Raw genomic sequence first — 14,548 nt, forward strand, 5'->3', positions numbered from 1 at the left:
ACTACGTACCACCTTCTTCCTCTCTCTCTCTCTCTCTCTCTCTCTCTCTCTCTCTCTCTCTCTCAAATTTTCTTCACACTTAATCCAATAATTAGATCATTTAATCTTACAATAAACTCAAGCTTTATGAACTTCTCTCTGATCTGAAGCACGTTTCTGTATATGCTACGCAGTAAGTACGTAGAACTTAAGATGTTTAAATTAATCAAACTCCCATACTTAGTAATTAAACCCTTTTTTTTTTTAATTAATTAAGGAAAAGAGAGAGGTTCATTAATAACAGTGAAAAGAATGGCATATTTAAGATGGTTAACCGCCATACTACTAGAATTGCATATACAGAAATTAAGGACACTGTACGTACTATGCTGTTAATTAAGGAAGAAATTAAAACAAAGAAAGGAACTAGCTAGCTAGCTAATCTTACTTAATTTTCCATTCCATTTATAGAATTAATTAATGCATAGCATCATGAGCAATCAGCCTTAAATGGTTTTTTTAGCAGAGTGACTGCTCATGATGTTATATCATTTCATTTCATGAAGCTCCACACTACCTATCGGAATCCGCCGCCGCCGAACGTCGGAGCCCAATAATCAGCCCCATTGTCACTCCCCACATGTAGAGTGCATGAAACTGGAACAAGACACAACCCTCTACTCCTCAAGTCCTTCTTCACTTCACTTTCACCATTAATCTACAATTTTTCATAAACAAATATGATATTAACTCTTTAATCCCAATTAGCAAAATTTAAATTAAGTTATTAATTACCTGTTCAGGAGCTCCTCTTCCTTTCATGCAGGGATCATTCAACAACTACAGAAATAGTAAGTAATACAAACCACCATTAGTATTTAATTAATTACTAGTGTTTCCTGTTCCAAACTTCCAATCCCAATAATCTTTCTAAGTATTTTGATTAAGATTGAAATCTGTAAAAGCTGAGAACCTTATTTTAAGAAGGGTAATTAACTATTAATTATTAGGTTTTTCAGTTCCAAGCCTCACTCTACTTTACTTTGCTTTTAAAGAGGTAATGGATCCAATAAAGCATACCTGACCAGGGTCTTCAGGAAATATACAATTTCTTTCTCCTTGAACCTGAAAAAGATCCCATCTTTGTTAACCATTTAGGATTAACTCATGATAATAAAGGAAAGAGAGAGAGAGAGAGAAAGAGGTCTTGCTTTGGGAAATGTGGTTTGTACTGACTGTTGTTGCCTCATGTTTCCTGGTCTACAACCCAAGTAAGGGGAGCTGAGAGCCTGCATTCAAGGGGGGGGGGGGGGGGGGGAGGAAAGAGAGAATAAGGAATTTAAAAACTTGAGTATACAGATTTCAATAACTAAAGATGTGAAAGGAAGTGCAAGTGTGCTAGCTCTCACTGATTCATGGTTGTTTAAAAATTTTAAAGGAGGATTGGGAAGAAACATCACCTCAATTTGACCTTGAAGGAATCTGATGTATCCAATGGCTTCTAACAAGACAGAAGCTGTGTCAGTCTGCAAAAGAGAAAATTTATCAAAACCCAAAGTCATCTTTAGGTCTTCTTTAATGTTAAAAGAGAGAATCAAAAGGAAAAGAGAGTTTTTTCAACAATGCAAAGAGTTGATCTTTATGGGTTTCACCATTAAAAAAAAAAAAAAAACTATATATGCCTTATTCCTTATGTTCAGACTTTTAGGTTTAAGTGACTCAGAAGTGTAATGTTTAATAACACACCTTTCCAAATGGGGAAACTAGCTGGTGGAGTGCTGTTATTCTGTCTCCTAGTTTCTCCTTCCTTACCTGATGAAAAAAAAAAACAAAAGGAAAATAATTTATGAGAATTACATCCCTAGAGATAGAAGTACTTGTTGACAAGCAAGAACAGACACTCAAGCTTTGCTTAATTTATTCTTGTGATGGACTAGAGAATCAAACATGTCAGAGAAATAGACAAGCAAGAAACAGCCATCACTCATCATGCATCACAGCGAGAGAGAGAGAGAGAGAGAGAGAGAAGCTGATTTTTATGAAGTTTACCTTGAAGGTAGATTGGCTTGAAGAGGGTTGAACCCTAGCCTTCTTAAATGCCCCACCAGTGGCTGTACTGTTACACTTTGAAGAAAAAGAAGAAAAATAAGGAGATTAGAAAGGAACAAATAGTAAGAAAAAAAAGATCTTATATAATTAATTCAAGTAAATAAAATCTAAGTCTATAAATTTGGAAATTGAACTAAAACTAATATTCTTCTTGCAATAAATCTGATTTTTTTTTATTTTTTTTTATTTTTTGGGTTTGTGGGTGTTCACCTCTGATGAATGATCTGGTTGTTGATGCCTTCCATCTCCTTTATTATTGTTAGAAAAATCCAACATGTTACTGCTGAAACTAGTAATACAAGATCTAGGAGAAGAAGTTGGCATAATTTGAGACCAAGTAGAAGACCTTGTTGCTTGCAATTCTCCATTTCCATGACCATATACATAATCACTTTCTGAAACCTCTTGCTTCACATCAACAGCTTGAACACTTTGTGATGGAAACATTACTTGGTCCTCCCAATTATCCAACTTTTTAGACTGAAATAGATTCAGTCCAACCCTATCTTCTTCTCCAACCAATCCACCCCTGTAAAACAATTAACAACAAACCTCTGATCTTGATTAGTAACCCATCTCAAGAAGAAACATAAAACTCTAAAAATTCCTAAAATAAAAGCCAAAAGTAGTAAATCAAGTGAGAGAGAGAGAGAGAGAGAGAGTTACAGAAGTAGTTGGCTCCATGACTCTGGAAGTTCTTGGTTATCATGCCAAGAGGTTAAAGGTAGTGAGGAAAATGGTGGTGGGTATTGTGGGAAGAAAGAGGAAGAAGGTAAGAGAGGAGAAGGTTGTTGAGCTGGTGGGCGCATGTTATTAATGTTCCACCAGTTAGGGTTTCCGGCCATCAATTGTTGCACCACTGAGCTCTGCAAGACACTTCGATTCATGCCTCAAACAACTCTCCCACTTCTCTCTCTCTTTTTTCTTATTCTCTTTTTTCCTGGTTTGAGCTCTCAAACAAACCTTGGTAGAAAGCTCTTAAGGGTTATTGGTTTCCTTCTCTGGATGAGGTTGAAGAAGCCAATTAAGCTCTTCAAAGTCCTGTTTGAAGAGTTTGATATATGTCATGGGGCTAAAGAAAGAACTTTGTATATCTATTTTCCTCCTTGCTTTATTTATTTATTTATTTATTTTATTAAATTCTTCTTTCTTTTTTAATGTTTTCTGTTTTCTTGCTTTCTTTCTGCTTTAACTAGCTTTATCACAAAGTGGGGCAGAAAAGGTGCTGGCAGTGTTTCCAAACCAAAAAGAGTTGTTTTAGGGGTTTAGTTCCTTAATTTGTGTTGGTTTTAGGCTTAGGGACCTTAATTATAATTTATGCCACTTTCATGTTATTTGAGTTCAATAATACTCTTCACATCAGAAAAATAATTTACACTCTTATCAATTATACTCTTACCAAACAAAAGTTCTAACAATACATGTGATGAAACAGAATCTAATTTAGCTCTTAAATACTGTTATCAAAGGAGCACAGTTCTTTCTATGAGATGTGTTTTATGGATATATAATATATTATATTCTCATTGGAACTTACTACCAATGTAGAATACATACTCATATTCCTATCAATCAGTCATCCTTTCAGATGCTAGCTATAGGCTAATTAACCTCTTAGATGGGATATGGATCCAATTAAATTGATTTTCACTTTGTGCGAGATGAGGTTGCAAAACGTGAGTTATCTGTTCAATTCATTTTCACTATGGATTAACTTGCGGATATCATGGTCTTCTTTCCACACAGAAGAGTTCTTGTGAGACAAGTTGAAGATCTGCTCTCTTGACTCCTCAATTTGATGGGGGTGTATTGACCGATAATGAGTTACCTTATATGAAAGGAAACTCAATATTCAATCATTCATTTACTAAGATAGATTTTATCTTTATTCATAGCAATCTCTACTTCCTATTTGTGTAAGGTTGATAGACCAACTTTTCTTGTATTTATTCTCTGGGAAAAGGAATACTAACCGATGCTACAGTGCGGCGTGCATTTGCGCCTTACACAGCCGTGCACGAAATGACCAGTGCACCCCTGGTCCTTTCCGCCTTTCCAGGGGTGCACTAGTCATTTCGCGTGTGGCTGTGCCTGGGTGCAGGTACACGCCGAGGCACAGCACCAGTTAGCGGTCTTTCTCCCTTATTCTATAGTCGTTCTCTACGGTTGTATGTTAAGCAAATACAAAGCTATTTTCTGATATAACAGACTAGATGTGGATCTTACTGCTGAAAGGGCAGAGTAGAATAGATGAAGTTTATGCAGTCATGAATTAAAGGCCTCTCTAACACCATTGCATTAGAATCTTAATTAAATCTTAGGGAGCAACAACGCTACTTGGGCTTGTGCAGTGCGCTGCCCCTGCACCCATACGTAGGGCACGTGAAATGATCGCCACACCCCTTGAAGACGGAAAATTCCAGGGGTGCAATGGTCATTCTGTGTGCCTTGTATCTAGGTGCTGGGGCAGCACACTGCACGTGCCCAGGTAGCATTCTCTTTCTAGATTTAGGGTTTGAATATCCTTCAAAAACATCACAGGTCACTCACAGGTCAAGTCGCTCGCTACCCTATCCAAACAAGTCCCTGGCCATGCCATTTTGAGCCCATAAAATAAGGAAAAATAAAAATTATTTTTTCAACATGTGATTGGACTATAAGGATCACAATGCTCTTATAATAATATCATGCACTAACATCATCCTTCTATTTGAAAGAACTTGTCATCGAGTTTGAGTGATCATCTTCGTCCAAAGTATTACGATCGAGTTTTTTTAACTCGTCCTTCATCTTTCATAATGATACTTTGGAATTTGCTTTGTCAGGAAAGACCACTTAATTCAAGGGTCAAAAAGGACTACTTAATTGTGGATGTCTCGAGACTCACTCACCCAATTGTAAGACTCATTAACCACAATTTGTCATCAACGTCACATTGGAGTTAACATGGCAAACTCAAAAGCATAAAAATATCCATTCACTTACTCTTTCTACATGCCAAAAATACAAGTATATAAGGAGAGAGCTAGATGAGTAAATAAATAAAAAGAATAATTAATATAGATGTTATATGAGTAAATAAAATAAAAAAAGGAAAATTAAATTTGAGCATAAAACTCTCCACCTTGGATAATATCTAGTTGAAATATTTCTATCGTTTTCTGGCATAACATACATAATACATTATGACATTCCCTCGTTGGGCCTCGCTCACCGCTCTCTTCACAGCATCATTGTTTTGCGGGTTTGGGCCAGGTTCTGTCCGTACGTTATAACCTTTGTGGGAAGCGCCCTGTCCTTTCCTGCGCTACACCTTCTTCAATTCCCCGCCTCCTTTCATCTTTCTCCTGTTTTTTATTTATTTATTTATTTATTTATTTTTTAGGGGGTGTTCTCTTTGGGGGAGCGCACGGGTGCAATACAGAGCGTCTACGGCCCAGTTACCCGTAGCAGCTTGTGCTACGCAGACTGGGCTGTGCATGCAAAGACCGCCTTACCCCTTGCCCAGTGCCTTGCCCGAGCAGGGGTAAGGTGGTCATTGCGCACGCGACCCTGTCATGTCGCACAGGCTGCTATGGGCAACTGGGCCGTAGGAGATCTGGATCCGCAGGGGTGGGGACAAAATTTTGCTGTTACACTTGTAGGAGGATCCTACATAAGGCTTGCAGCCAAGGAAATGAAATCTTAAAAAGGTATTTTAGAAAATACAAAAACCTAAGAGGATATTTATGAACCCAAAAGAGAAGTGAATTATTCTATTTCCTTGGCTACTAACCTTGTAAGGGAGCGTGCACTGTGTTTCTTCTAAAATTCCTTCTGATCTGGAGACCGTTATAGACTGAGGAAACTAATAAAGATCATGTTCTAGGCGAAGATGGATTCTACCAGTGCCTTGGTAATCCAAAGACTTTTAAAAATGCAAAGATTGCAATGCCAAGAAGTAGAAGAAATTACTTACTTATTTTACAGAACGCATTTGTTGAAGTCATTACAACTTGACAAATCTAAAATTGATGAGGCTTACAACTTGGTAGTTACACTACCACTACTCTACGACCAAATTGCTTACAACAAATAAACGAATTTGTTGAAGTCTTCATAACTCTCCCAGCTATGAACTGTTGAAGCTTGCAACTTGATGTAATGGATGTCTTTTGAAGCAAACCAAAAGACATATAAATGAGTGAAAATATGCATTACAAAACTCCTAAAAAAGAAAAATAAAAAGATAAAAGATAAAGACACTTGTTGTGTTGATTTGTTGAATGCCCTCCTTTGATTTGAATTTCTCTATTTATAGACATTCTTGGCAGTTTTAGTGGTTTTTGTAGTTATCACAACTCCCATTATTTGAAATTAGCTTTAACCACCCTGGTGACCGTTTACCGGTCACTGACCGTTAATCGGTCACTACCAATCCATCAATCTTTGACTGTTTTTTATCATTGATTGTATTCGGTCAATGACCATTTCTGGTACTGATTAACAAGTCAGTCTTGATTGAAATAGATTTTGGTCTATTTTTTATTGACCGAAATAGATCGAAAATACGGTATAAACTCATTCTGGCATCTTAGGGGTAGAATTTCCTCCTTTTATGGGGGGCAAGATGGTCATTTCACCTCCCACTGTATCTGGGTGTGGCCCCTATGTCCTCCACTATGAAACTTTCTCTTTTTTTTATTACTTAAAAAATTCCCTAGTTTTATTATATTTTTTTGAATAGATAGTCTAAACTCGCGCACCCCTTGCTCTCTCACTCGTTCGTTGGTTGGTAAGAAATGGATAGAAAAGAAAAGAAAAAATTCAAATTTTTTTAATTTGAGGAGAGAGAGAGAGATAGACACAAAAATCAATCATTGTGTCATGATGACAAAAAACCATTATTACATGATGATTGATTTATGTGTTTATCTCTCTCCTCAAATCTAAAAAATTAATTGAATATTTTCTTTTCTTCTCTATCCATTTCTTGTAGTAAAAAAATATAATGTAAGATTGAGTTGAGATTTTGCTACAATTAAATCGTTTCATTCAGTTATCTGTTATCATCACCCGGGCCATTGAACAAATGTCACATTCTCTATCTCTTCATGGGTGTATTGATTTTACATCATTTAGTTCTTTTCATTTTTTTATATGGTACAATATGCAGTTTCACATTGTACATGTACAATATTCAATTAATTTATAGCCTTTGAATTATTTCAAATTTTTAAAAAAAAATTTCAAATGTCATCGAAAATTCGTATTCGATTTGTGTTCGTACCTTAGGAGAATCCATATACAAAAAACCAATTTCCAATAACTATTTAAATCCATTCAAAAGCTAATCGGATGCGGATATGGATATTTCAATTTCATATAAGATATCATCCAATCTATTTAGATCTGATTATAAACATAGGATTAAATAATAATTTTATAAATAATACCACATAATATTAAAATACCCTTATCAATTCATGTTATATTAAAATTAATTAAACAAGAAATTAAAAGAAAAATAAAGTATTCACTGGGACATTTATGTAATTTCAGATATGATACTTCAACATCAACCATAGTAGTATAGTGGATTCAACACTTCACATTCTCTCTTCTCAAATGTTCATCGTCTCCAATTCTTTGGCGCTCAACATATATAAATACAGAGACCTCACCATCGCTCTCTCTAGATGTACGACTCAACTCTCCAATCTCCACTAGGGATGTAAATGGATAGTCGAAAATCCTCTATTGATTCATGTTCGTACCGTTTAAGGAAGCCTGTATTCAAAAAAATCGTTTTGTGTATTGTGTGATTATAACCCTATTCTCCATTGTAGTGAGGACGAGCAATTGTAACCGTATTGTCCATTACAGTGAAGCAAACTGTGGACCGAGGCAATCTTGTTGAACCACGTAAATCCTTATGTAATCTGTTTAATTTTTGTTTGTGACCATTCTTTTCTACATCGTTTTAGGTAGATTCACATCTTTCTACAGCCAAAGCTGCCCGTTTTAATTCGAAATTGGCCTCAACTATTTGATTTTGGGCATAAGAAAAATTCAAAGGATTCACAAAGTTTTCCTCCACCCATAGATGTCGGTTCACTCACCATCTTAAGATTCACAAACCCCTCCTAGGGTTTTAGTATATTCCAAAATACTGTCACGATACCCATTCCCGTCTTCTCACGCCCCTCGGATATCATTCACCATGGATAATAAATAGCTTTTTAAGAATGAGTTCTACCCAAGTCGATCCCAATAGCTTGCTCATCCAATAGTTGATGGATTCAGATTCTATGAGCGTGAGTCCTGAAACTAGTCTCTCTAGAGATGATCTATCCTTATTTCTGATTTTAGAAATAATAATTTAGATGCACGGAGCATCATTCTTTGAACTTGTTCTGGACTCTACAGTAGCTTAAAAGCGAAAATCGTTGACAGAACATTGTTTAAAGTAATAAAGACATGAGAGACCACAACTTTAATCATCTCCACTTTTATTTCCCTTTTGTTTTTTATTTTTTTTGCTGTACCTTGTTCTCTCTCTACTCCAAACAAAGGCGCTCTCTTCCCATCTCTTTTTGTTTTCCTTTTCTCTACTTTTTGTTTGTTTTTCTCTCTTATTACCCTTACAAAAGTGATGGTAGGGTTGCTAGCTTGTTTTCCCTTTCCGGGTTTGTGTCTATTTCTCTTTAAATCCCAATCTAAAGTTGAGAGATGGACAAGGTAGAAGGTGACAAGTATATCTTTGCAGAATCTGAAAAACTCTTGGAATGTTAGAAATCTTCATGTGGTGTGTTAGGTACTTAACAGATACGTCAAAAGTTTCAGAACTGATAGAACACGTTAAAGGGCCCCATTAGGTACATAAAAGACCACTACACTTCCGTCTTTCACTCTGGCGATAGGTAACCCTTTTCAAGGGGCTCCACTCTACTCTAGGGTTTTTGTTTGACAGCAGATCTTTTTTAGCCATTTTCGTGACTCGAACCCGTGTCGTGGTGTCTGGCTCTGATATCAAATATTAGGTGCTTAACTGATACGCCAAAAGCTCCAGAGCTAATAGAACGCGTTAAATCAAGCCCTTTAACCCATCACATACAAGCCTGGTTCGATCTAACGCTCATACACCAGAGTGGACCCCATTAAATACATAACATGGTGATTATCATTTCTTTCCCAAACTACACTTGATAGCTCATGCAGACCCCAACAAGAAAAAATAATGTTATATAAACTCAAACTCATGAACCAATGCACCATATATTTTTTAAAAACTAATAATTCAAATTAATCAAATCTAATGAAACATGAATTTTTGAAACTTGAGATGTCGTTTCCTCAAAATGGAATAAAACCATCAAAGGTTGTGTCCTTTTGGATCCTTTCATCCATGCTTGATCATTGGATTCCTCAAAGCATATATACTTTCAAGTTCCCTAGATATGCTTCTGTACGTCCTTCTTCTTGATGATCCCTAGGTCACTAATTATATAAAAACCCACAATAGGTTTGGTTTTGAATTGCTCAAAAACACTAATAATCTATAGTGAAGCTGATGAGGGTTCTTATCAGAAGAAGACAAGAACTTAAAATATATGAGATTTCATGTCTATCTCCACTCTCCTCTTTTGCTTTTGTTGTGTTAATAGTGTGAACTCCACTCGCCATCCTTAATACTATGAGCTTTTGTGGGTTGAAAGCTTTTTGGATAAATCTTAAGACAATGGTTATATACATTCAATAACCCCCCCCCCTCCCCTCCCCTTGGTTCTTACTAGTTTACCTTAAATTCTGGCTCAGATAAGTCTCATAAGCCCCAAACTCCTAGAGGAATGTTACCTTCTTGGTTGACAATTAGATGGACGGGGTCAATCATATTGGGAAAACAACTTAGAAACATCGTGGCCTGAATTAGGGTTTCTCATTTGTCCTTGCCATATTGGGAAAACAACTAAGAAACATGGTGGACTGAATTAGGGTTTCTCACTTGTCCTTGCCCAAGAATTAGCTCTTTCCAAGGAAAATATTTGTAATACTAATTTTCTGCTCATTTCCCTTTACTTATCAACTGCAGCTATTTTTCAGATCAGAAATTCACTCTCTTGATCCCATTTTTTGGACAGCCAACAGGTCAGACTTAAAAAAAGGTGTTGTGAGGTCTAGGGAGGTACGCAGTTTTACCCTTTTTATCGCAAAGAGGCTGTTTTCAGACTGGAACCCATGACCACTTGGTCACAATGGAGCAATATTACTGTGAGGCATGCTCATCTCTTGATAAGTTGGGCTCTAACCATTTATAGTTTCATCATTCTATTCCCCGTCAGTCTGTCACTGCATGGAGGTGTATTCTTGATGGTCTTTCCACCAAAGGTCAGCTTAGGAAGAGATTGCTCCAAGTTTCCCGTTGACATTGCTTTTGCTTGGCCGGAGATGAAAGTAGTAGGGATTAGGGATTTAGTAATCGGTATTGGTATCGGTATCGGTCTTGGTTAATATCGATCCGGATCAGCCCGTATTGATCTGGATCGGACAAATTTACCCTTGCTTATTTTTTTTAATAAATTGGATTTTTTTTACATTTTTTTCCCTTGGTCCATACTGATTCATCGATACAGGATCGTCCAAGAATATCGGTATCTGATACCAATACGAATCGGCCGATTTAGCTGGTCTGATACTGATTCTTCAAACCATGGTAGGGATCACCTATTCTTTGAGTTCCCTTCTACATTCTAGATTTGGAAAGCAATTTGTAGGCTTTGCTCTATCCAAAGGAGACAATCTAGGAGTGTGACTCAGGAGACCAATTGGATTGCAAAGTCGACCTTCAAAGGTAACTCAATTGGCAATATTAATAAGCTTGTTTTTTGTCCTATCATTTCTCACATTTGAATGGAGAAAAATTTTTGACTCTTCTGTAACAAAATTCGTACCAAGCCTTTGATGAGAAGAGACATTAGATTGAATGTAGAATATTTCTTTCGCGATTTGCCCCCCTAAGGGCTCCAAGTCTCCTAAGAATTTATAATTTCTTTCCTCTTCTTGGTTGTCCAGCCCGAGTGGACCAGTTTGAATTAGCCCGAGAGGTTTAGATTGTTTCCCCTCATCTATTGATCACCATTTAGGGTTTCTTCTCGGTTTGGGGATAGTAGTAGCTCTTCGCTCTCTTGGGAGTGTTCTTGAGATGACCTAGAAGTGTCCTTTCTTGTCTATATATATTATTTTTCTTCTTTCTAATAAATTTAATCTTACCCATTTATTTATAAATAAATAAAAAAACCACTATTGTGCTATTGATGTTAATTAGCTCTATAAGCCAAGGGATTAAGTAATAGATCTGCTTAAATGCTTCCACACAATACAAAAACCGTAGCTTAGGCTAAAGTATCAAAGAAATAAACCTTAATGTTGTGATGATTAAGAAAATGACTTTGGATTTTGTGAGTGTAAAAGTGTTCTCAATGGGGTTTGCGTGCACGCTTGTTGAAACATCAGTTTTCATATATATATTTATGTCAATATCAGACATTATACTTTTACCACACTTGATCCTGTTATGGTCAAACTCTATATGAAGAATGTTTTCTTTCTCTCCTTTTGCTTCCTTAAGATCTCAGTCTCATAACTTTCAATTATGAAAAGGACAACTTTTCTTTATAAGCATTTGAAAACAACTTTAAATATAAAACTAATTTCCTGCCCCAAGATAGAATTTGATAATTAGGATTATCAAATCATGTTATAGTTGTTAAGAATTAACAATTTAGCCGAAAAATGATTACCAAAAAAAATTTATAGGAAATAACACACAGAACACAATCATTTACGTGGTTGATTCTTATATGTATCGTTTTAACTCATTACAATATAGAGAAACCCTAATTCTCGAAAGTACAAAACTACCCCCAATAAAAACATTTCCAAAAACAAGGGTCGGAACCACTAGAGTTGGGAAAAAATGAACAATACTTCCAATTGGACTAGAGTGAGATCAGTCTTCACCAATAACAATAGTGACTTGAATCTCTATTGTAGATACATTATGCACATGTTCATCACCACAACTCCCAAGAATTAATCGGATTAATGAGCCATAGCCCCCGTCGAGGGTTGCAATTGTGAATAATAAAGTTTTCAAATTTTTTCTAAGGTGTGTCACAAAAGAAGCAAAGGAATTGACAAAATTATATATTCTGAATGTGGATATTGTTATTGGTGAATCCTGATCGATCTCGATTCAAAAAGTGTTGTGGGGAATCTTCGGAGGGTTGTTTCGCCTTCGAAACGTGTCAGAAAGGCTAAACATGCATACATCAGCTTCGAGACCTTCGAAATGATACCTGCAGAGCTCAACATATGTTAGGTTCAGGTTCGAACCAGATCGGGTGGGTCTTTTGGGCTTCCAGGGGCATTTCAGTACTTTTTCTGGGTTAGGGTTCTCTTATAAAGTATTCTTATCTTTGTGTGTGAGAGAAAGATCTAAGGGTTTTGTAATTCGTCTTCAGAGTAGTAGTGAAACCAGTTTCTATCGCCGGACATGGATGTAGTCTACCTTCTTGGGGATGAACCACGTAAAATACTTGGTGTTGTGTGTTTGTGTTTTTGCCTTCTCTTCTTTTTTTGTCTTCTTCTGCAAAATCTCCATTTCTGGCATTGTTTTTTTAATAAATACTTAAAGCAAGTAGTTTTCCTTTTGTTTTGATTTGCTCTCTACTACTGATGATAATGTTGAAGGTGGAGTTTAAATCAGTTCTCTATTCTTAATTTTGACTTAGTATGTCTGAACGGAAATTCTTTAAATTTTTTATTTTTAATATATTCTTTTACTGAGTAAAAAATAATAATTTCATCGAAGACAGAAGACCAATAAAGCAAGCAAATAACCAAATCTTTCCAGATTTTAGGCCTATTATTTATAAGTAGTCATTTTCAATGTAAAACAATATGGTAAACCAATACCCTTTTCTCTCAGACACAATTAAACAACCAATCCCAATGCCCCACATTTTTGCTTTTCCATTTTAATATCTCATGTTCCTTTGTCTTTTAGATATGAAAAGAACTTTCCACTCCCCTGTTTTTCCACCGCTAGGAATTAAAGAACAATTTTCAAAACCCTCAAAACCATTTTGAATTCTATCACAGTGGACTATCACCTTCCATTGGATTACAATATTAAATCTCACTGTTCTTAAAAGCAAAATTTCGATGGTAAGTTCTTGGCAATAGAACTCTTTTTTATTTTCTTTTTTAGATGAAGTTTCCCCAAACACTGACTAGAAGGAAAGCCTCACTTGTTCCCTTAGTGAAGCAACAGTCACAATCAATGGAGGGAAAGAGGGTCTTATAAATTGTTTGTTACCAATTCTAGTTGTCAAAGAAAATGTATATCTAAATTCTTGTGGTTGTTTTCACTTCATGTGTCTACTTAAGATAAGATAACGACTTCTTGTCTTTATATTGCAAACGTTGGAAAAACCTAGAAACCAGTCTACGGTTACGTGAGTACTGGTAAAAGGAAGATCGATGGATGATATTTCAAGTGTAAATCTGTCATGTCTGAGGCTTAAGAGATAATGTTAGTCCCAGAGTTATGAGAAAACACTGACTTTCTAGGTCTAATAATCTTCTCTTAGCATTTGTTGAGTGATTTGAACCTGTAACCTTGGCTCTAACATCAATTATTTGTCTTTGTATCAAGTATTTATTATTATATTAAACCAATTGGTAATAGTGAGGGTGTAACTTTATTTCCTTATATAGAACTGGAGGTTAGTCCAAGAGTTGTGACTAGAAACTGACCTTCTAAGCTTAAGAGACAAGCAAGCCAAATTATTTCTTAGTTTCATCTGTGAACATTTGAACCTGTATTGATATTATGAGTGCCCAGAAGGGGGGGGGGGTACTGTGGGGCCCACCCATCAGGGTTGGGAACCTTAGGCGGTTCCCCCCCCTACCCCCTATTTTATAGAACCAGCCGTGCGCCAGAGGGGAAGCGCATGACCATTTCACTTTCATTGACTCTCTCTCTCCCACTTTTGGTTTGTTCTCTTTCCCTCTTCCGTATGCGGTTATCTCCAAGGGAAATCCATCTTAGTCCTTGGTCTTGAAGTGTGAAACTTCTCAAATGAAAGCAAGATTCCCACGGTGTCGTCAGTGAAGATTTTGATTGAAAACTGACACGTTGGGCTTGTAATCTCAAGTATTCAGGATCCACACGCTGCGTATTTATCATCCAACGAGGTAAACCCCTAACCCTAATTTATTTACGGAATCAAATAAGGTTAAAGTGAATCGAATGTGAGAAACATTACAACATTACCTTTAACATCAAATCATTCAAAACAAGCATCGATCATCATTGACACATTGATCTATTCTTCATCTTTTGCTACATTTCCTTTCAACTTGGAATGATTATTCTTGCATGTTCGATCAATTCAAATTGATACTAAACCATCTT

At 36.3% G+C, this 14,548-nt stretch overlaps 1 protein-coding gene across 2 annotated transcripts; it reads right to left on the bottom strand.

Annotated features, from left to right (window-relative positions):
* Positions 1-273: 273 nt before the first annotated feature.
* On the bottom strand, positions 274-3,150 carry LOC122670354 (transcription factor bHLH68-like). 2 transcript variants are annotated; one of them, XM_043867194.1, is made up of 10 exons: positions 2,755-3,150; positions 2,299-2,617; positions 2,029-2,103; positions 1,726-1,791; positions 1,440-1,505; positions 1,191-1,268; positions 1,060-1,104; positions 775-819; positions 407-697; positions 274-354 (listed from the first exon to the last, which is right to left on the bottom strand). In XM_043867194.1, exons 1-9 carry the CDS (start codon positions 2,973-2,975, stop codon positions 557-559), a joined length of 1,056 nt encoding a protein of 351 aa, XP_043723129.1. In that variant the 5' UTR covers positions 2,976-3,150; the 3' UTR covers positions 274-354; positions 407-556. The 2 variants fall into 2 exon arrangements, with proteins under 2 accessions (XP_043723129.1, XP_043723130.1); XM_043867195.1 differs by having other exon boundaries at positions 1,212-1,268; positions 2,755-3,149.
* Positions 3,151-14,548: the final 11,398 nt, after the last annotated feature.

The sequence above is a fragment of the Telopea speciosissima genome, chromosome 8, assembly GCF_018873765.1.
Source record: "Telopea speciosissima isolate NSW1024214 ecotype Mountain lineage chromosome 8, Tspe_v1, whole genome shotgun sequence".
Taxonomy (NCBI): domain Eukaryota; kingdom Viridiplantae; phylum Streptophyta; class Magnoliopsida; order Proteales; family Proteaceae; genus Telopea; species Telopea speciosissima.